At 40.4% G+C, this 19229-nt stretch overlaps 1 protein-coding gene, 1 long non-coding RNA gene and 1 other non-coding gene across 4 annotated transcripts; 1 reads left to right on the forward strand and 2 right to left on the reverse strand.

The window, feature by feature from the left end:
* Positions 1-15: 15 nt before the first annotated feature.
* TRNAV-CAC (transfer RNA valine (anticodon CAC)) lies at positions 16-88 on the reverse strand. Its single transcript has one exon. It is a non-coding gene; the product is annotated as a tRNA-Val (tRNA).
* Positions 89-8589: 8501 nt separating this feature from the next.
* LOC149716498 (uncharacterized) lies at positions 8590-11048 on the reverse strand. The gene is made up of 2 exons (XM_089849304.1): positions 9376-11048; positions 8590-9302 (listed from the first exon to the last, which is right to left on the reverse strand). The coding sequence occupies exons 1-2, from the start codon at positions 11008-11010 to the stop codon at positions 9231-9233; spliced, it is 1707 nt and encodes a 568-aa protein (XP_089705430.1). The 5' UTR covers positions 11011-11048; the 3' UTR covers positions 8590-9230.
* Positions 11049-16861: 5813 nt separating this feature from the next.
* LOC149716499 (uncharacterized) lies at positions 16862-18501 on the forward strand. 2 transcript variants are annotated; one of them, XR_016369455.1, is made up of 5 exons: positions 16862-17376; positions 17559-17690; positions 17745-17862; positions 17930-18218; positions 18309-18501. It is a non-coding gene; the product is annotated as an uncharacterized LOC149716499 (long non-coding RNA). The 2 variants fall into 2 exon arrangements; XR_016369461.1 differs by having other exon boundaries at positions 16862-17331; positions 17413-17690.
* Positions 18502-19229: the final 728 nt, after the last annotated feature.

Genomic DNA, 19229 nt, shown 5'->3' on the forward strand with positions numbered 1-19229 from the left:
ACGATAGTCAATACATGTATCTACCAGGGCTCGAACCTGGGACCTTCCGCGTGTGAAGCAGACGTGATAACCACCACACTACAGATGCGTAGTAACACTGAGTTTTCCAAGAGATCTAGCTAATTATTATGTCCAATCACGATGGTCAAAACCGTACTTCTGTAATTAACTAAAATTAACATACTTAGACTTAATTGTTTTGATCAAGCTGGCCGATAGCACACCCTGAATACTTAATTGTTAATTTAAGATAATTCCGAAAAGTATCTTCGCTGTAGTTTTTAAGTTATCGGTGGGGAAAAATCACGAAAAACCCATGTTAATCTCCATAGGAAATTAGCAAAAGCAGGTGAATATTACTTTAACGTTACAAAACGGTATCAAGTCATATCTACAAGAGCCTACCGGCCCTGTAGAATACAGAAAGAGTAATAAAGTCGTCTATCTGTGTGTCTGTCTGTGTGTCTGTCTGTCAGACCCCACGTGACCGCGTTCGCAGTTTGCGTATCGGAGCAAACGTGTTCCCAATTTCCGGACTGCATTGACAGTTCACGGAAATTTGGGTTTGTCTCCTCTGGCTATTCTACTTGAGTTCCAACACCACCAGCTTTGGTTTTAGTCCACTCCACATGGACACTAGTCTGTACTTGCTAGCTTCTATGCACCACCATCTTCTGTTCTTCGTCAATTCCACATTGACACCAGCTTCTATGCACCACCATCTTCAGGTCTTTGTCCATTCCACCTTGACACCAGCTTCTATGCACCACCATCTTCTGTTCTTCGTCAATTCCACATTGACAGCAGCTTCTATGCACCACCATCTTCAGGTGTTTTTCCATTCCACATGGACGCCAGTCAGCCCATTCCGGCTTCTTTTCCTTCGTCACCGTTTGGTTTCAAGATATACGCGGCGATCGGCTAGGGTTACGAGAAACTTCTAGCCTCCCAATGGCAGGGCTTAAACCATCGGTTCACGCGAATGCGTTTTTATCTATTATTGGTTTCAAGATATACGCGGCGATCGGCTAGGGTTACGAGAAACGTCTAGCCTCCCAATGGCAGGGCTTCCACCATCGGTTCACGCGAATGCGTTTTTATCTATTATTATAATGGAAACGAATCGTATATATACCCCAAAATTTGAAGAAAGCGGGAAAGAGGGGTACCCTTCACTTTAAACGTCAATATTAGCAAAGTTTCGAAAGAAAATAGGAACAACTTTATTTTAAATGATTTAACTATATTTAAAGTTATTTACTGGCGATTAAAATAATTAATATTTATATAATTATATTTATATAATATTATATTATATAAATTATATTATTATATTATATTATATTTATATAATTATATTTTATAATTTATATTTAATTAATTATTTAAGATAAACTTATTTCTATGTAATGACACAAGTCAGAGTTTATATAGAACGAGTGATGAAGATTGCATCCGAATCGAAACACTACACGCATATCAAAGCTAATATAAAGCGAGTAGGGTGAAAAGATCTCTTACAAAACGATAACATTTTCTTTTTACAGAATATTATATGGAAATACTTAAATATTTTTCGGCATTACGATTCTTTTAGTAGTTGTGTAGCTATAAAGCTCTGTTTCATCTCAATATTCCAAGAACATCTTTTGATATTAACATTTAAAATTTGGTGTTTACTTTTTAATTCATCTTTACTACATTTATATATAGTGTAAAAGTAACTTTTAGCTTCATTAAATAATAATTATGTTAATACTTCATCTCTCCATACGTGTTGAAACGACTGGGTCTATGAGATAAGATAACCTAGATCTTAACCATAATTGACCTTCTTTCATGTCGTCTTATAGGAGGTCTTAACGGTTCAGATTGAGCCGAAAGTTAAATACACATTTAAGTGATAGATATTAGGTCCTCATTAGAATTATTGTGGATACGCAGGAAATTATTAAAACGCTTTAAACTAAATGATCATGGCAATATCTCGCCGATTAGAACTATGTATTTCCGGTTGGCCTCATTGGCTTGCGGAACTGTGTTTGGAAAGTAAATTCGTCTCGGCTCGGGAGGTTGATTTTGGTTTCCCAACTTGTTTCACTATTACATATGACAATGTCATACGCGACTTCGCGGCAAAACATTCTCCAATCAGCTAGTGTCTTTCGCGAAATGTACAACTCGCGAGAGACATACGATTGGGGGTTTACATTGTAAACGTAGTAATGCACTACGAGCAAAATTTCACGAAAACTGAGTTTTGATTTCGAAAAAAAAAAGAATTTGCTCGTATGGATGTCGCAGTGTCGCAGGATTTAAAACCTTTTTTTTTTGGGCAATTTTTTGCCTTCTCTGGCATCGCCAAACATAACCATCAATGTTATCTCGCAAAGATAGTGTCATTTCCTGACCGCACGTATTACATTTTGTAGATTTGGCAAATAAATTTTGGTCTTGTAGCCAACGTATTACATTCGCCTTGTCCTTGCACATATCATGTATTTCAAAACTGGTGATCAAATCTTCCTCTGGAACCAAATGGTCATCTTCATCCGATGAAGATGATGCAAAATCAGATAAATCTCGCTCCGAAGAGCTGAAAGAGTCCGACATTTTAAAAGAAAGCTTGAAGTAATAGTGAAATGAGCTCTCGAAGTTGGGGACGCAAGCTAGATGTGGTGTTCTCTTCCCCCCTTGCTTTGGCTTCCCGCTCGCGTTTTTAACTTTACAAACGCTAGCTTGGGTCCTCATCAATGCGAAGTATCACACCTCCTCGGTGGTGAGAGCTGGTAACCACTACGTTGTGTGGGCTAAGCGGATACGCGTCCTTCCCAAGCCAAGGTGTTGAGGCATCGTGCCGAGGGCTGCATGGTACTGGGGAAGTAAAACTACGGTATCGCTAACGATCCCCTCGGGGCACCAGGCGACACCCCGTTGTATCTAGCCTTCCACCCGGGTGGGGGACTACCGGGTGGTGACCTTTTTACTTGCCCCCTTACTCGTGGGATTCCTATGGAAACCTCTATTAAAACAAACTCTAACACTACCAAACCTTCGATGCAGGGGTCTGCTCAATGCAGAACCCACACTGATACCTCTACGCTAGGGCCTGTATCCAGCGATACTCGTGCCGATTTATCGGTGCGTGTGACTGGTAAGGCTTCGAAACGTACCGCGCGACGTCGTCTCAAACGACAGATCGCTAAGGAAAAGGCCAAATCGGGGTCTGGAACGGTCTCCACCCCCGCTGGGGGTGCGGCGACACGTGACACCCAGTTGAAGAGGCCTAGAACGGAGGACTCGACTCCCTCGCCCAGTACCTCGCAGGCGGCGTCGAAAAAGGCTAAGTCCTATAGAGACGCCGCCAGCGCCGAAAAGTAGGCCATTGTTAAAAATGGCTATCCGAAGGCGGTCATTACGGAGGAAGACGTGGGCCCAATCCAGAAGGCGATTCTAAGGGCGCTGGATGGGATACCTTCGGGGAGCCATCTACCGCGCCTTGCGAATTTTAGCCTGACGGCCGGGGCCCTGGTATACTCTTGCGAGGTTACGTTCACTGGTCATTGGCTGAAGGATAATTTAGCCTACTCGGTGGTGGGGGATGCGGTGCTCTCAGTAATGAGAGCTAGCGAACTCCCTAAGCCGTTTAAGGTAATGTTCCGCACCAGAGACCAGATCACTAAAGAGCCGGCGGTGCTGTTCCGGCGTCTCAAGGCCCTTAACGATGGCTTTGCTACCGAATACTGGAAATGCATTCGGACATACGTGGACAGGGCAGTGCGATACTGGGTACTGTCCATTGATGGCTCTTCGCTGGAAGCCATTAAGAATGCTGGCTACGTGGGCTTCACTGGAGTGGACAAGGGTTCCTTCAAACTCCTACAGCACACGGAAACCACCAAAACCACTGCAGCCGAGGCTACGGCAGGGGGTGGGACTAGCGAGATGGGGAATCTCGCTGTGGAGCTCGCTGGTGTCGCTCTAGGCACAGAGGGGGAGGGGGTGGCTCATTCGGAAGCTTGTTCTTCCATGGATGAGTCCACCCTACTGGAAGAATCGGATGGGACCCTTCGGGGTTCAGCCGATGAGCGTTCCAGTGGTCCTGGTGAGGGGGAGGATCTTGGGACTGGGAGCTTGCCTGTCAGGGGGGGAGGTGCCACTAGCCCTCTCGGGACTGATGATGTGTAGCTAGGTCCCTTCTGAACCCCTCTCTTAAGGACCATGGGGACGCTACGTGCGATTCAAATCAATCTGCACCATAGTAAGGCGGCCTCTGCGGTACTCTGCAGGAGGTTTGCTATAGAGGATCTGGCCCTCATACAAGAACCGTGGATTTGCCATGGCAAAATTCTAGGTCTTGACGCGGCAGGGTCACTATTTTATGACCATACTGCTGCTAGACCTAGGGCGTGTATTCTGGTTCGGAGGGATCTTTGCTGTATCTCTCTACCGCTGTACACGTCCCAGGACACGGCGGCCGTGAAGCTAGTCCTGGCCACTGGGCATGCCAAGTTGACTATCACGGCTGCCTCTGCTTACTTTGCCCACGACGCGGACTCTCTCCCGACAATTGAGGCGATCAATTTGGTCGATCAATGTGAAAAGAGAGGGGACAAACTAATCATTGGCTGCGACGCCAACGCTCATCACATCACGTGGGGCAGTTCTGACTGCAACAGGAGAGGTGATGATTTACTAGAATATTTAGTTGGTTGTAAACTCCATATTCTTAATCAGAACAATGATCCTACTTTTGTTACTTCTAATAGAAGGGAGGTCATTGACCTCACGCTAGCCACGGAAAACCTCGTGTCTTCCGTGTCTAACTGGCATGTGTCTAGTGAGCCGTCTCTGTCGGATCATAGGCACATCTGCTTTACTGTCGCGACTACCTCTGTCCCGGTGGGGACGGAGATACGCAATCCAAAACGGACCAATTGGGTCGGCTATAAGGAAGACCTAATCCTACGCTACGGAGATGGTCACACCCCTAAACTTACTTCACCTAACGATCTTGATAGGGCTGCTGGTGACTTACAGTGCTCTATCATTGAGTCGTTTCACCGGAACTGCCCACTCAAGACCGTTAACCGCTCGAGGCTCGTTCCTTGATGGAATGCGGATCTCAGCCGGCTCCGGAAATACACGCGCAGGCTCTTTAACAAAGCCAAGCGCACGGGAGACTGGACTGGATACAGGCAGTCCCTCAATACCTACAACAGGGCCATTAGAGCTGCTAAGAAGGACTCTTGGCGGACCTTCTGTGAGCAAGTCTCCGATGTCCCTGCCACGGCTAGGATCATGAAGATCCTCGCGCACGACAACACACACCGACTTAATACTATTAAGTTGCAGGAGGGTGTGTACACTAAGTCTGGGGCTGAGACTCTCAAGCATATGCTGGAGGTCCACTTTCCTGACTCCACTTCAATCAATCCAACAAACCCTGAGTCTCGATACCCTGTCCTGCACAGGGCGAAGAGGGAGGACTGGCTTGTAGCCAGGCAGGTTGTTACGATTCCCAAGCTTCGATGGGCTGTCAACTGTTTTGAGCCCTACAAGTCTCCGGGACCCGATGGGGTCTTCCCTCGGCTTTTGCAGGAGGGTTTAGACCACATCGCCTCTCCGTTATGCAAAATCTATAGACTTTGCATTGCTCTCGGCCACATACCTCGTGACTGGAAGCGCTCTAGGGTCATCTTTATTCCCAAGCCCGGGAAGGTTTCCTATCTCGAGGCGAAGGCATTTAGGCCCATATGCCTGACCTCCTTCTTCCTCAAAATCCTGGAGAAGCTGGTGGACAGGTACATTAGAGACGAGGTACTTTCGGTAACTCCTCTGTCTTCTTCACAATTTGCTTACCAAAAAGGTAAATCAACTGAGACGGCCCTTCACGGCCTTACGAATTGCCTGGATAGGGCATTCGAGTTTCAGGAATTTTCACTGGCCATTTTCCTCGATATCGAGGGGGCCTTTGATAAGGTCTCTAGCTCGGTTATTACTGAAGCTGTCAAGAGATTTGGCATCAGCGACACTCTTGGCCGCTGGATCAAGTCCATGCTGACCGACCGAGAGGTGACGACGTCTCTCCTTGGGGACTCTCTAGGGGTGACTACCAGTAGGGGCTGCCCTCAGGGTGGAGTACTCTCCCCCCTGTTGTGGTGCCTGGTGGTGGACGAACTCTTGGAGAGGCTTAGGGGTTCTGGGGGCTGTCACTGTTTCGGGTATGCGGACGATGTGGCGATAGTCTTTACCGGGAAGTTCCCGGATACTGTCACCGCACTTATGAGATCTGCTCTCTCTAACGTGGAGCAATGGTGTCAGGCGGTCAACCTCACTGTTAATGCTAACAAAACTGTCCTTGTTCCATTTACGAGGAAGAACACTAAGGATCTGTTCAATGATATCTCTTTCTTTGGCCAGGTCCTGACAAAGTCCACCGAGGTGAAATACCTGGGGGCGACTTTTGATTGTAGACTCACATGGAAGCCGCATCTTGATCGGTGCATCAAGAAGGCCAAAATGCTTTTCTGGAGGACCAGGAGCTCTGTCGGCCAGACTTGGGGCCTTAACCCCAAGGCTGTACACTGGCTCTATACTGGGATCATCAGACCCATTATAAAAAAACGTCTTGGTTTGGACCAAGGCCGAAAAAACAAACGATATGTCTGAGGTATATCAATTGACTGAAGTTTCAGATATTGCAATTTCTTTTTAAATTATTTTTATTCCTTTAATCCTTAATCAATATTTGATTCAATCAAGTAATTTTTACTGTTAATCGATCTATTCCCTCTAAATTAATTTAAAAAATTACATATCTACGCTTTTTCAAGAATAATTCCATTTTCCGAAAACATTTTATCATGAAATTAATTATTTTGAAGGGAGTACGTGTTGGGGGATGAATATTGAATATTTGAATTATCATACGAAGTGTCTAAACAGAGGAAGCGATCTTTGATATAAATCGAAAGGAAAATGTAAATATTTAATAGTGGATGTATATTGGGGGCGCGAATTTATACATTTAACTTCGAATATCGAAATGATACATTTTTTTGTCGCGACTATGAAAGAAAGGTTGCACTGCAGTTTCCCTCTCCGAACTTCAAAGCTTCTTGGCCATAACTCAATCTAGATTTGGAACCCCTTACTACATTGTTGGCGCAACTTGTACACCGGTTACGTATTACGCGTAATCATTTTATCAGGCGTAGAGACCATTTCGGAAAACACACAGGGGCGAGGGGCCAAAGTTCACTACAGGCGGGAGGCAAGTCAACTCGCACTGCCTATAGCGGTGCTTCTAGGCGAGAGGGAGAAGACCCCAATGGCGGCATCGCCCGTGTTTTAGTTTCTCCTTATGTAATTTCTGTATGATCGGTCCTTGGCAGAACTGGTAAGGTATGATGTGTTCAACCATTTTACTTCCTCAGGAAAAAACAAGTAATTGGAACTGAGAAGTATTTCTTTTTATGTAAACTTTACCCTTTCCTTTGGTTATATTTATACCGATATCATATTTTTCCAGTGCATAAAATGAGAGCTACCTATTAAAAGAAACCACACAGGACCGAGGTTGTTGCTTTGTCTTAAGTAGACGACATAAGTTTATAAATTAGTTTGAGCAAAATAAATTCTTTATCATAATTTCTCAGCAACTTACAACAGATTTAAACTATTTTGGTGCAAACTTGAAAATTTGTCAAGGCAGCAAGACTTAAAACTGTGTCCGTTGCTTAGAAGTTAAAGAGTATCGACACGAAATCCCTTCAAAATAATTAATTTCATGATAAAATGTTTTCGGAAAATGGAATTATTCTTGAAAAAGCGTAGATATGTAATTTTTTAAATTAATTTAGAGGGAATAGATCGATTAACAGTAAAAATTACTTGATTGAATCAAATATTGATTAAGGATTAAAGGAATAAAAATAATTTAAAAAGAAATTGCAATATCTGAAACTTCAGTCAATTGATATACCTCAGACATAACGTTTGTTTTTTCGGCCTTGGTCCAAACCAAGACGTTTTTTTATAATATCTGTCCTTCAGTCTTAATGTAATTAAAATTTGAATAATTTCATGTTTTTTGTAATGACATACATTTGGGATTGATCTATTTCTAATAGCTTAAATAAGTACTTAAGTATCGTTAATTATATGAACTCATATCCAATAACATAGTTTTCGATAAGTATATAATGTTGTACTTTATATATGAAGTTAGTTTAAAAATGACAGTATTTGAAATGTAGAATAAAATTTTTTATTTGTTGTGTACACTCTATACATATATCAATGAGAATTTTTGAGGAATGCATCATGAGTAGAAGAGCTTGAAGACGATGTCTATAATACTTTTAACGGTGCTAAATCAGCCTCAAGAGAGAGGAAAAAGAGATTGAAGCGGTCAGAGGGAAAAAGCCTAAAGAAGATTGTCTAGGCGCGTGCTTGGAAGATTATGGCCATAGTATCTTTTTAACGGAATTAAGTATGGCCTTAGACAAGTGTGATCCACGTTGCATCGCAGGCAAAGGAAAAATACCCGCCCCCCATTCACCCGTATAGTAGAGGATATTTCAGTAAGAGAAAATTTACTGAATCAGGGATGGCGAGAAATCACAAGTGATATGGCTTAATTATGAGCTAGATCCCCTTGTTTTGTTTGGCAGCATTATATAATTTAATGTTCCTAGATTTAATTGGCGCTGGTGATTTTGCGAACTATGTTAATGATATATTGAAATTAAAACGGAAAAGTTACATTTTGGAATATTCCTAAGCGTTCTTCGTTTGCGGGGAATATTTAGCAATAGCAATAGTCGCCAGGGAATTAGTTTCTTGGGGGTTTGTATATAACTTCTAAATAACTATAACTATTTCCTTTATCTTGGATGAATTTCAAAATTGCTGGAATTTAACTCGCAATAGTGAAGTTATAACATTTGATTTTGATTAGTTTTGTTGAACTCAGAAACCATGAAATTATAATAAAGTTCCTACTTAATATTTGAATGGAGTATTTGCTAGATAATTTATATTTTCCTTTATATCTCCGTTATTTTTCAACAATTGCTTTCTAGTTTTTTCCCTACAATTTCTTCCTAGTTTTTTCCCCACAATTTCTCCCAAGTTTTTCCCCTGCAATTTCATTATTTTCTCGGTAACATTTTACACCAATATCTGCGTATATTTCAAGGGCAAATTTCCTATGTTTCCTTAATTTACCACTTTTTATTGATCACTCTGAACAACGCCAGTTTTGCTGGGTTCTCTTTAAAAAAGAGAGACTTTCTCTAGAAGGATGATTGAGACGTCAGTCAAGTTACTGACGAATCTGTCTCGCTTGGTGATTGTTGTGTCACTAACCTCGTACCAGCTGTTATCTTTTCGAATAAAGTTTAGATAGTGACCTTGGTTTAAAGAAGAACCTTTAAGAATGATCACGCCCCTAGTTTTGTAAACGCTGTGGTTTAAAACCACTTTCTGATTTTCGAATCCGGATATTTTGGTTAAAATCTTAATTGGGTGACCATTTACTACAGTATCTCTTGAAAACCACAGAAATACGTACTTACCGGCTGAAATCAATACATCACGTTCATCAATTTCTCTGCGTTTACACGTTTCGCATGGCATCATTGTTGGTCTCATCCTTTCGACTAATAGTTTCCAATCAATTTTACAGAGGTTTGGCAAAGGAAGAGTGAAGATGCAGCTTTGGATAAAGTTTCCAGAACTTTTTTCCAGGTGACAGCTGGGGCATTTGGTAACGTTTTGCGACTTTGTCCATAATAGTTCCCGCAGAGCGTTAGAGTCAGGAGTTTCCATTTCTTCGCAAAGTCTTGGCAAGAGAACCCATAAGAATTCACTTGCATCTTGCTGTTCGTTGTGGGTAAAAGGCAACCCAACAGCCGTTCGCAAATTGAAACCATCGTCGCTGAAACTCTCATTGGAATTTTCAACATGCTCAATAGTGTTACGAAGGCAAGTCAAAATGGGCTTATCGCTCAATGATCCTTTGTGCTCTTTAATAATGTTCCTTAATTCCGGAATCAGTAACAACAATTGCAAAACGCTATTTGCGTAGCACGTTACTCCATCTCCATTTTGAAATCCCTTCAAGGGAAAAATGTCTATGCTCTGAAGACCTAGTCTGATCTTTTTATTTGGTCTTTCTTTTAACGTTTCATCAGATCTCTCTCCTTCAACTTCTAAAATACACCTCGACGTCGGCCTTTTTGTACCTCTCTTTCCTTCCGACCCGACTATTTCTATAAGTGGAAGATCAGGTCTGTGTTTTTGACGCAGCCTGTTATACTCCGCAATGGCTCGTCCATCTGCCGTAATTTTATTCGGGTCTAATTGCAAGAGATGGAGACCGGCCAAGGAAGTCACTCGCGATAAAGCGACGTATGCCATGCCAGTTCCAAATAAATTTGATCCCAAATCCATAATTGCGCATTTTAAACTCATTCCCTGGCTTTTGTGTATAGTAATGGCATATGCCAAGATTATCGGAAATTGCGTTCGTTTGACGTATAAATTGGTCATTAGCAAGAACTTGACGCTTATTTTCTCGACTAAAAAGTCGGGCTTATTGTTCTCGTCGCTTGGTTCCCGATCTACTCTGATACGGATACCAGTGATGTTCCCACTGTCGTTCTTTTGGAATCCCGTTATAATGGCCATGGTGCCGTTAATAACACCTTCTTCGAAATTGATGTTTCTCCTAACCATTATTCGAGATCCAACGCAGAGATACAGCTTGCTCTCTAGACCTCCAGTTTTTGACGGCTCATTGTCTAACATTTTCAGTCTCCTGACAATGTTTTTGGTAATTTTTTTGTCGTAATCAACGAGTTTGTCTTCGCATTGAACGCATTCAACTTTTTGTCGGCTTTCCTCTAGCATTTTTATGTTGAATTTATCGCACATGGCCAATTTCGGCATCAAACAGATGGGATGAAATCCTTCTTTAACCAGCTTAAGGTAAAGATTCATAGCCACCTGAATTTTGTTCCCTCCCGTAACTAGTCTACTTTCTAAGGTTGATACGTCATCTTTCGTAACAGTTCCGACTCTAATTCGGTTAAGAAGGTCGCCATAAACTCGGTCGTCCGCCTGACGAACGTTTTGCGTTAGTTCATCGTATCGGAAATACTTCCAAAGATCAGTGCCTCCAATGCTATTAAATCTTAGTCTAGCTTCCTGGGAAGTGACTTTTAAAAACGCAGGATTACCCTGTACAGGCGGCAATTGGAAGAAATCTCCAAAAACAAGAACGCAAACCACACCGCCGAAAGGCTTGTTCATTTCCCAAAATTCATTTAGCCTCAAATGAACGTAAGTTAGTAGTACCGAAGACACCATAGAAATCTCATCGACAATCAAGAGTTTCAAATTTCCCAGAGTTTGTTTCATAATGGAAATGTTTTCGGAATTGAGGGAATGGTATTCCGCGGTACGCCCATGTTCTACTGGCAACATAAGTAATCTGTGCAACGTTACGCCGTTGACATTTAGGGCTGCCAAGCCCGTGGGAGCGGCTATCGCGACGCTACCGGCATTTTTAAAGTGACGTCTAACGGCGTTGGCGATAGTAGCAATAAGAAAGGACTTTCCAGTGCCGCCCGGACCAGATACAAAGTGGCAGAAATTCTCAATTTTCCCTCCCTCTTGAGTGAAGTGATCCATGACTTTGTCATAAACCCTTTTTTGATCACTGTTGAGTAAGGCAACTTGGTCTAGTGCCGTGCCCTCGAAATCAATTTCCATAGCGGCTTCGACATCATGCATCGCATTTTCTGTTTCAACGACGATTTCTTTCCCTTGAAGGGCATTTTCATCGTCATAGCTTTCTGCATCCGAAATCGCGGCAATCTCTTTAGCTTTTTCGGAGGCTTTGCGCTTCTTTAGAACTTCTTTGGATACCGAGAATTTCTCGTGGTATTCTCTCATGGGTTTTAGCGTTGATAATGAGCTTTCGAAAGCTTCAGCGAACGTTGCAAACTCGCCCAATAACTCAGTCTCGTTTCGCCATGGTTTGAACAGAATTAGTAGAGCGTGGCAGTACTTTTCTGGTTCCTCTATTGGGTCGTGAACGTAATGTTCTATTATGTAGGGCTTAATCCTCTTTCTCATGAAACCGAGATTATTTTTCAACTCGATTACATTTTCAGATTTTTTAGCTCCCTCCGAGTACTTTACGTAATCGTAAAACCGTCCGAACTCTCGCAAGCTTAAATCTTCCAAGTTATCGGGTCTGTTGGGATACTTGTCGTCCACAAACCCTTTTTGGCAGATGTCTTCGCTTTCAGGATCAATTTCCCTCAAGCGTGCAAGATCCTTGTAACATTTCAAAACTTTGGATCGGTTTTCTTACACGTTAGTGTTAATAAACTTGGTGCTGTCAGACTTTTGATACAATTTCTGACCCAACATCATGTCCAAAGCTTCGTAAATTCCGACCGACTTATTTGTGAAAGATTTCAGTCCATAAGCGAACAATCTTTTTGACAAGCTTTCGTGTGCCAACTCAGCGAAACACTGATCCATTTCAGCCCGATCTCCCTTTGTCACGTACGACGTGACGTATATCGCCACTTGTTCCGAGGAATCGGCGACAAACTGCAAATCCATATTGGCTTTCAAAGCCAAAAGTAATGCCGGATTGTAGTCATTGATAAAAACTTCGTTTTCATTTCTGGGCAAATCGTACAGACGTTTTTGGCCTCGTTTCATTTTACGATGACGCGTAACTGATTCAACAGAGTTCAAAGTCGCAACGTTTGTTACGTTTCGAGGAAAACCGTAGCGACACACTTTGAGCTCCTTATTTCCTCTCTTAACCTTTCGGTAGCAACTGCTGCAACATTTATGTGTTTGAAATTTTTTTATTAGCCGGTAAAGTTCTGGACTTTCAGCAGCTTTTGGGATTGAACACGTGACATACTTTTGCACGTACTCCAAAATAGCTATTGCCGAACAGGAACCAATCATGGGAGCTTCCTCAGCCCACAACAAGCAATGGTAATGCGCCAAGCCGCGAGATTGGTACTCGACGCGCACAAAATGATGCGCTATCGGTCCAAGAACCGGATTTTCTTTACATAGCACAAAGTTGTTTAGTAGCGACCTCACTTTGTTATGAAAATGCAAACTGACGCTAAGTGGATCCAAATTTAATAGTTCAGCCACCGACATAGATTCGATCCCTGGCACGTCAGCATTCACTCGTCGTAGGTGGTCGTGAAGTTCAATGTCATCGTATTCGGCCGGATTAAAGGTTAAAAGCCAAGTAGGTGGGCCATACTCTCTAATCATGGCCAAAACACATTTGAGAACTTTATACCAATAATCCTTAGTTCCTCGAATGTGGCCCATGAAAGTCGCTAAATTACTCTCGAGCTCGGAGTCTCGAGATTCAACTTGATTCACGAAATTATTGACAGATACGTTCATGGGTTTTTTCACTCGTAGAACGTAATTCAAACTACTGTTTATTGATTTCATTTCGGCCTCTTGGTATAAATGGAACATGAACGCATAATCTCGTCTAAACATTGGATTCGCGTTCAAAAGACGAGAAAGTCGGTATTCAGTTTCCGTTATTTTCCCAAACGGTCTTTCGTCGTGCTTGCCATAGCGAGCCATTGGGAACAAGTGCACGAATGACATGTATTCTAGATTTTTGTCCCAATTACTGATAGGCTCGGCTTCGACACGCTTCATTTGGAAAGAAGCCAACAAATCTTTTGACGGCTGAACATTCACCGGGTGAATTGTATAGTGATCGTACAGCTCATTCACTTCATCTTTTGAGAGTTTTCGCAACAGTGCCTCAGGTTGAGTTAAAATTTTATAACGGTCGTCTGGCGAAAGATTTGATTCGATCACACCATCATTGATAACATCGATATCGATTTGGTGCGATTCCGCTTGCGGATTTTTTGCAACTGTAGTGAAGCCGATTGTATTGACCTCGTCGAGGTTGTTTAACAGCGCCAGCGGATCCGTTTTCGAAATTAATTCATCGGGAGTTAATGAATTTTCGTGTTCAATAGTTCCGTTAATCTCCTCGGTGCCATAAATATAATCCTCATTGATCTGAGTAATATCAATGTCTTTGTACAGGGGATTAATTTTTTTCAGCTCAGCGACGGCCTTTTTCAAAGCATCAAGGCGAACAATTTTTTGCCAAACCTTTTTGTCACTAGTGGGCAGACCATTAACCAAGACGTGCAATTCGTGATCTTTAGGCAGTGATGCTGGTATCATATCCAAATTTTTTTGGACTGGAATTGGCAAGTATATGATTCTACCTTTCAAAGCTTTCACCGCACCAAACTGCATGTTGGAATTAGTTTTGGTACCTAACCGGACCACAGTGTGAAATGCTTTCACAAGCTGAATTAAGGCCTTTTCAAACATGTTCAAACTCGTGACTTCTGTTGGAGGGACGTCAACTCCCAAGCCGTTGAGGAAACATCTAATTGGAATTTTTCCCTTTCGCAACTCTTTAGAACAATAAGGGCATAAAAGCATGTCCATTTCTCTAAAGTCAGGATTTTTCAATAGCAAACCAGCTCTTAAAATGAGAAAGGCGTGGTTGTCAAAAACTGAACTGCATCCCAGTTTTTCCACGGTCCTCAAATCTGAATTTTTTATTAATCTAGCGCAACAATCGCAAGATGTGTCGTGAAATTCATTAATATCACGCTCAGCTCTAGCAAATTGTTTATTGTAGAAAGCCAAGATTTCACTCTCATCGAGACAAGGCCTTATATCACTTTCATCGCCTTTCGCCGCCTCGTTTTCCGCATTCTACATTTTCAAGCCACGTGTCTCAACAATTTTTCTCATTTTGGGTATAACATTTTGAAGAGATTCGAAATCACCATGATCTATCTCATCAGTCAATGTTGATAAAGCGTTAAGCAACGCTCGAACAGAGTAGAGTTTACTCAAAATTGTTCTGATCCCCGAGTAATGCGAAGCCAGCTCTCTGAAGGCTCGCAAGTAACTTTGGCATTCCTCGCTTTCAGAGCAATATAAGAAATGACCAAGATACGGAAGAACTTGCACTTCAAAATCTGAATCGTCCGATGGCAATTTGACAATGGATTTCTGGCAAAACTTATTTTTGTAGGAGCAAACGTCAAAATCAGAACTCAAAAGTTCATTTAAGACGCTATCACTGGCCTTTGCCACCTGATTAATGAAAGCTATGACTTTAAAAATAGTCCGCTCTCTAACGTTGCAAATGTCACTGCATTCCCAATACGAAGCTTTATCTTTGGTTTCAATAAACCCAGATTCGTTAATTACGATATTCGCTTTGGGATTTTTGTCCTTTGAAACGTTTTCTACTGCTTTGAATAGATTGGTGACAACACCGAAATCATTAACTTGCAAGCAGCGCTCAATGCCTCTGTTCAGTCTTTTCTGGTCAATAAAATTACCAGTTTCATCAACCCATAATTCATTAACATTTTCGCCGCTACGAGAGCTTTCTCGTAGCACCTTTATTAGAAGACCATTTTCGTCGAACTGCAAAATCTTTTCAAAACGTGTTTCGTGGTCCTCGTTTTTTAAAATTCTGCCATCATTCCCCAAAGTAAAGTATGTTGTCTCGTGATAGAAAGCTTCTTCGAGACTATTGTGAAGCCTTTTTCCTCCAATGACTTTGATAAAATTGTCACTATCTACCAATCCAATTTCTTGCACTTTCTTGGCAAAACTTTTGAAATCTTCAATAAGTAACGAACGTCTTGCCTGGAAGGCCGAATATATTTGCCTTTTTAAGTGAAATGTTTTTCCAGATAGCAACAGGCATTGGAGTTTGTGGGATGTAAATTTGGAACTTTGCTTTTTACACGAATTAGCAGAAGTTTTTGTTGACAGCAAACGTTCCGTAAGTCGCGTGATCAAAAACCTCTTGAAACTTTCGGCAATCATCTTTTTATTTTTTGTTTTAAAAATTCCTTTGTTGAAGGAGATTTTTTTAACATAATAGTTGGCAGGATTCGCACCACCTTTTCTTTGTCGCGAAGTGCCACATATTTTAGGGGCCTGCAAAACCTTTTCAATTTTTGTTGAACTTGTCAATAAAGACTTACAATTACGTCCATCACTCGAATTTTTACTCTGAGAGAGCTGTTTTTTTTTAAATAGTACCTTTTACACCTAACTCGGTTTGATACTGAGTTTTCCAAAATCTTATTTACCCTAGCCTGAGCTTGGTCTTTCAACGCAATTTGCTTTAAATATTGTAAGCGCTTTTTTTGTTTCTTAGCACGTAGCAGCGAAACCATTTTAGTTCTTTTTCAGAGCCAGAAAGGCTTCTTTTAAAGCAAGAAAGGACTCCCTCTCTGTTGAACCACGAAAAAAGGTTTCTCTGTTGAACCACGAAAAAAGGTTTCTCTGTTGAACCACGAAAAAAGGTTTCTCTGTTGAACCACGAAAAAAGGTTTCTCTGTTGGACCACGAAAAAAGGTCTGTTGTACCACGAAAAAAGGTCTCTTTGTTGAACCACGAAAATAGGTCTCTCTGTTGGACCACGAAAAAAGGTCTCTCACACATTAACACAAACACAAATACAAACAATGAAGCAAGAAAAATTTTCTTACCTTTAAAAAGACACTAAGAAATTGCAATGTACAGCTTAGTTCGCTTTTAGAAAAGCGTCAAACCCAAGCCAACTGAAACGATGCTTAGCAAACTTCACAGCTGAAAATAAGAAAACCCAAAACTCTTAAAAATGTAATTAGGCTTACCTATAAGCTTTCACGAGTGAAGTGAATGTCTTTGTCTGAATTAGAAGCACGCGTGCCGTGATCGGACGAACCTCACATCCAGTTCAGTTCAGCTCAAATGTAGACCAAAACATTGAGACTGAAAAAATTTATTTGTAGCAGTCGCTCTCGCTGGGGCCACTCAGCCATAGCCAACTCGATCACGCAACCACCTGTGCACGTTTTCCCCTCCAGTAGTCCAGGCCCATCATCCTCCTTACTCGATGGAAAATTTCAGCTGGTCAAGTTGCTACCAATCTTCTCCAAGCTTGTGTTTATACTCTATGGCAGGTCGTTCCATGGTGGGAGATTTAAAACTGCATTATTTTATTAACCATCTTCGGTCAATATTCTGCTCCGTATAGTATGTTTCATGTGACGCTCTCATTGTACAAACAAACAGTTGATAGCATATTCGTACATAGACTCTGTATTATCGGTTTATTCGCACTGAAGTTCTTTCAAGATCCATAGTTTGAAGTAAAAAATTTCATTATTACCCGTTTTGAGTCAAGGATAGTTAGTGGCGGTAACCACCTTAAATATATAGGCTCTTATGCCTCTGTGGTTGGCAGTAAGTTTGACAACGATCAATTTTACATTTGCGCAGAATTTACAACGTTAAACCGCTTTGTTCACACAGTGTTACTTTTTTGCTATATTCACATTGGCGTTTGCTTATCCTCCTAAATTGTTGTGAATATTGTCAGTATTCCATTTAATTATTGAAAGATCATTCGTTAACATATTTTCCAGATCATGTTAAGTTAACGCTGCACTTTTGCAACGTTAACAGCAATAGGGTTGATAATTGATTATTTACTCAAATTCAATTCAGAAGACTTCATCATACATTAACATATTTTCCTTCATCAACTGTACATTCAAGTAATTATTTTTATATTTACTGGACAATTCGTTTTTAAATGCTTGTTCCACTAGATTTAGATCAATACTAATAATATGATAATCAGTGGCAAGTGACGCTTGTTACTGCGTCTAAACTTGTGTTCAATTGATTTCAACTATGACAAGGTGTAAATTGGAAGTAATTTTAATTGTAAGAATAGAACTAAACTTAAATATTGAATAGATGTAGGATTTGGATCATATGGTTTTATTTTTAGAATTTCATACAGCCAAATTAGATGGAAATTTACGAAGTGAATATACGTCAAACATAGTACATGAAACACGCAATAGGGTGCAATGTCAGAGCACCTTCCTGGCTTATCGTCCTGATAGAAAATAACCTTAAATTTAACCCATTCCGTATTTTCTAAACAAATATTCCCAAAATAATTGCATATATATAAAAATTATCACATAAATGAAACTATGACGTAAATTGCTATTGATTAATGACGTGAATAAAAACTGAAGTATGGCATAAGGTTTAACCGCCCTCAGTTACAGGTAGTTATTATATGAATGCATTTATTTGTTATAGTTACACAAATAACACATTATTTATTTTTATTGCACTTTTTCCCAAATGCTTCAAAGATGCATCTTGGAGGGAAATTTTATAAAAGGCCCCTGTGACTTCACAACCCTAACCCTCATGACTTAAATAAATTATTCCTTTGTTTTCCAATAGTTGTTTTATTGGGGAAAAAAACTTTATAATAATTAAAAATTAAAATTAAATATTTTTCAATGAAAAGAAAAAAACAATTAGGAAAAATTATAATAATGAAAAAAAAATCAAATAATGTCAAATAAAACTTTTGTTCAACAAAATTATGAAAATGAAAAAAAAAATATCATTTAAAAAAATTATTCTTTGTTGATTTCGACCCTGCAGTAAAATTAATATATTATTAAAAATTTGCATAGTCTAAAGCAAAATTATCAAACAATTATGCACACGTTTTAAAATTAAAAGACTAACTGTTTAAAGGTTGTTAAAGGGAGAATGAATTGATCATGAAACCATTTTTTTATTAAATTTATATTTGTTAAATAACATCAAAATCATTGATAAAATTTGCACCAAGTTGTATTGTCAATTTATTTTATATTATTTTTCAGTTTCAAAAGTCGATTGTCTAAGCCTAAGAATGGTCTAAAAAAATTCCATAATAATTATTTACGGATTAAGTGTCCCGCAAAATTAGAATATCTCTTATTATTGAGGAAAGACGACTGTATTTTTTTAAAAACCTATTTTAGGGAATTAAAAATGCACGCTGTTGTTAAGCTAAGGCAAACTAAAAGCACCCCCTTTAAAAAAAACACAGTCAGCCTTTCTCGAAAATTTGAGTTATGCTTAGAGAGCAAACTTTTGAAAATTTGAAAAATTATAAACAATTAATTGGTATAAGTTTATCGATGATTTAGAAGTTATTTTTGGTTGTCTGACCATTTTATTCTCCCCTTTTTTAAAATCAGATACAGCAGAAAAAGCATTGGTAAAATAAGCAC

This window comes from Phalangium opilio, unplaced genomic scaffold (genome assembly GCF_054372755.1).
Source record: "Phalangium opilio isolate 3A_F unplaced genomic scaffold, DU_Popi_V2 ptg000009l_1, whole genome shotgun sequence".
NCBI classification, from domain to species: domain Eukaryota; kingdom Metazoa; phylum Arthropoda; class Arachnida; order Opiliones; family Phalangiidae; genus Phalangium; species Phalangium opilio.

Excerpts from the sequence above, each read along its gene's own strand:
- LOC149716498 (XM_089849304.1), bottom strand. The coding sequence starts at position 11,010 with ATGAATCTTTACCTTAAGCTGGTTAAAGAAGGATTTCATCCCATCTGT. Across the intron at positions 9,303-9,375 it reads AAGATAACAGCTGGTACGAG|AGAAAGTCTCTCTTTTTTAA; the intron begins GTTAGTGACACA and ends TCATCCTTCTAG.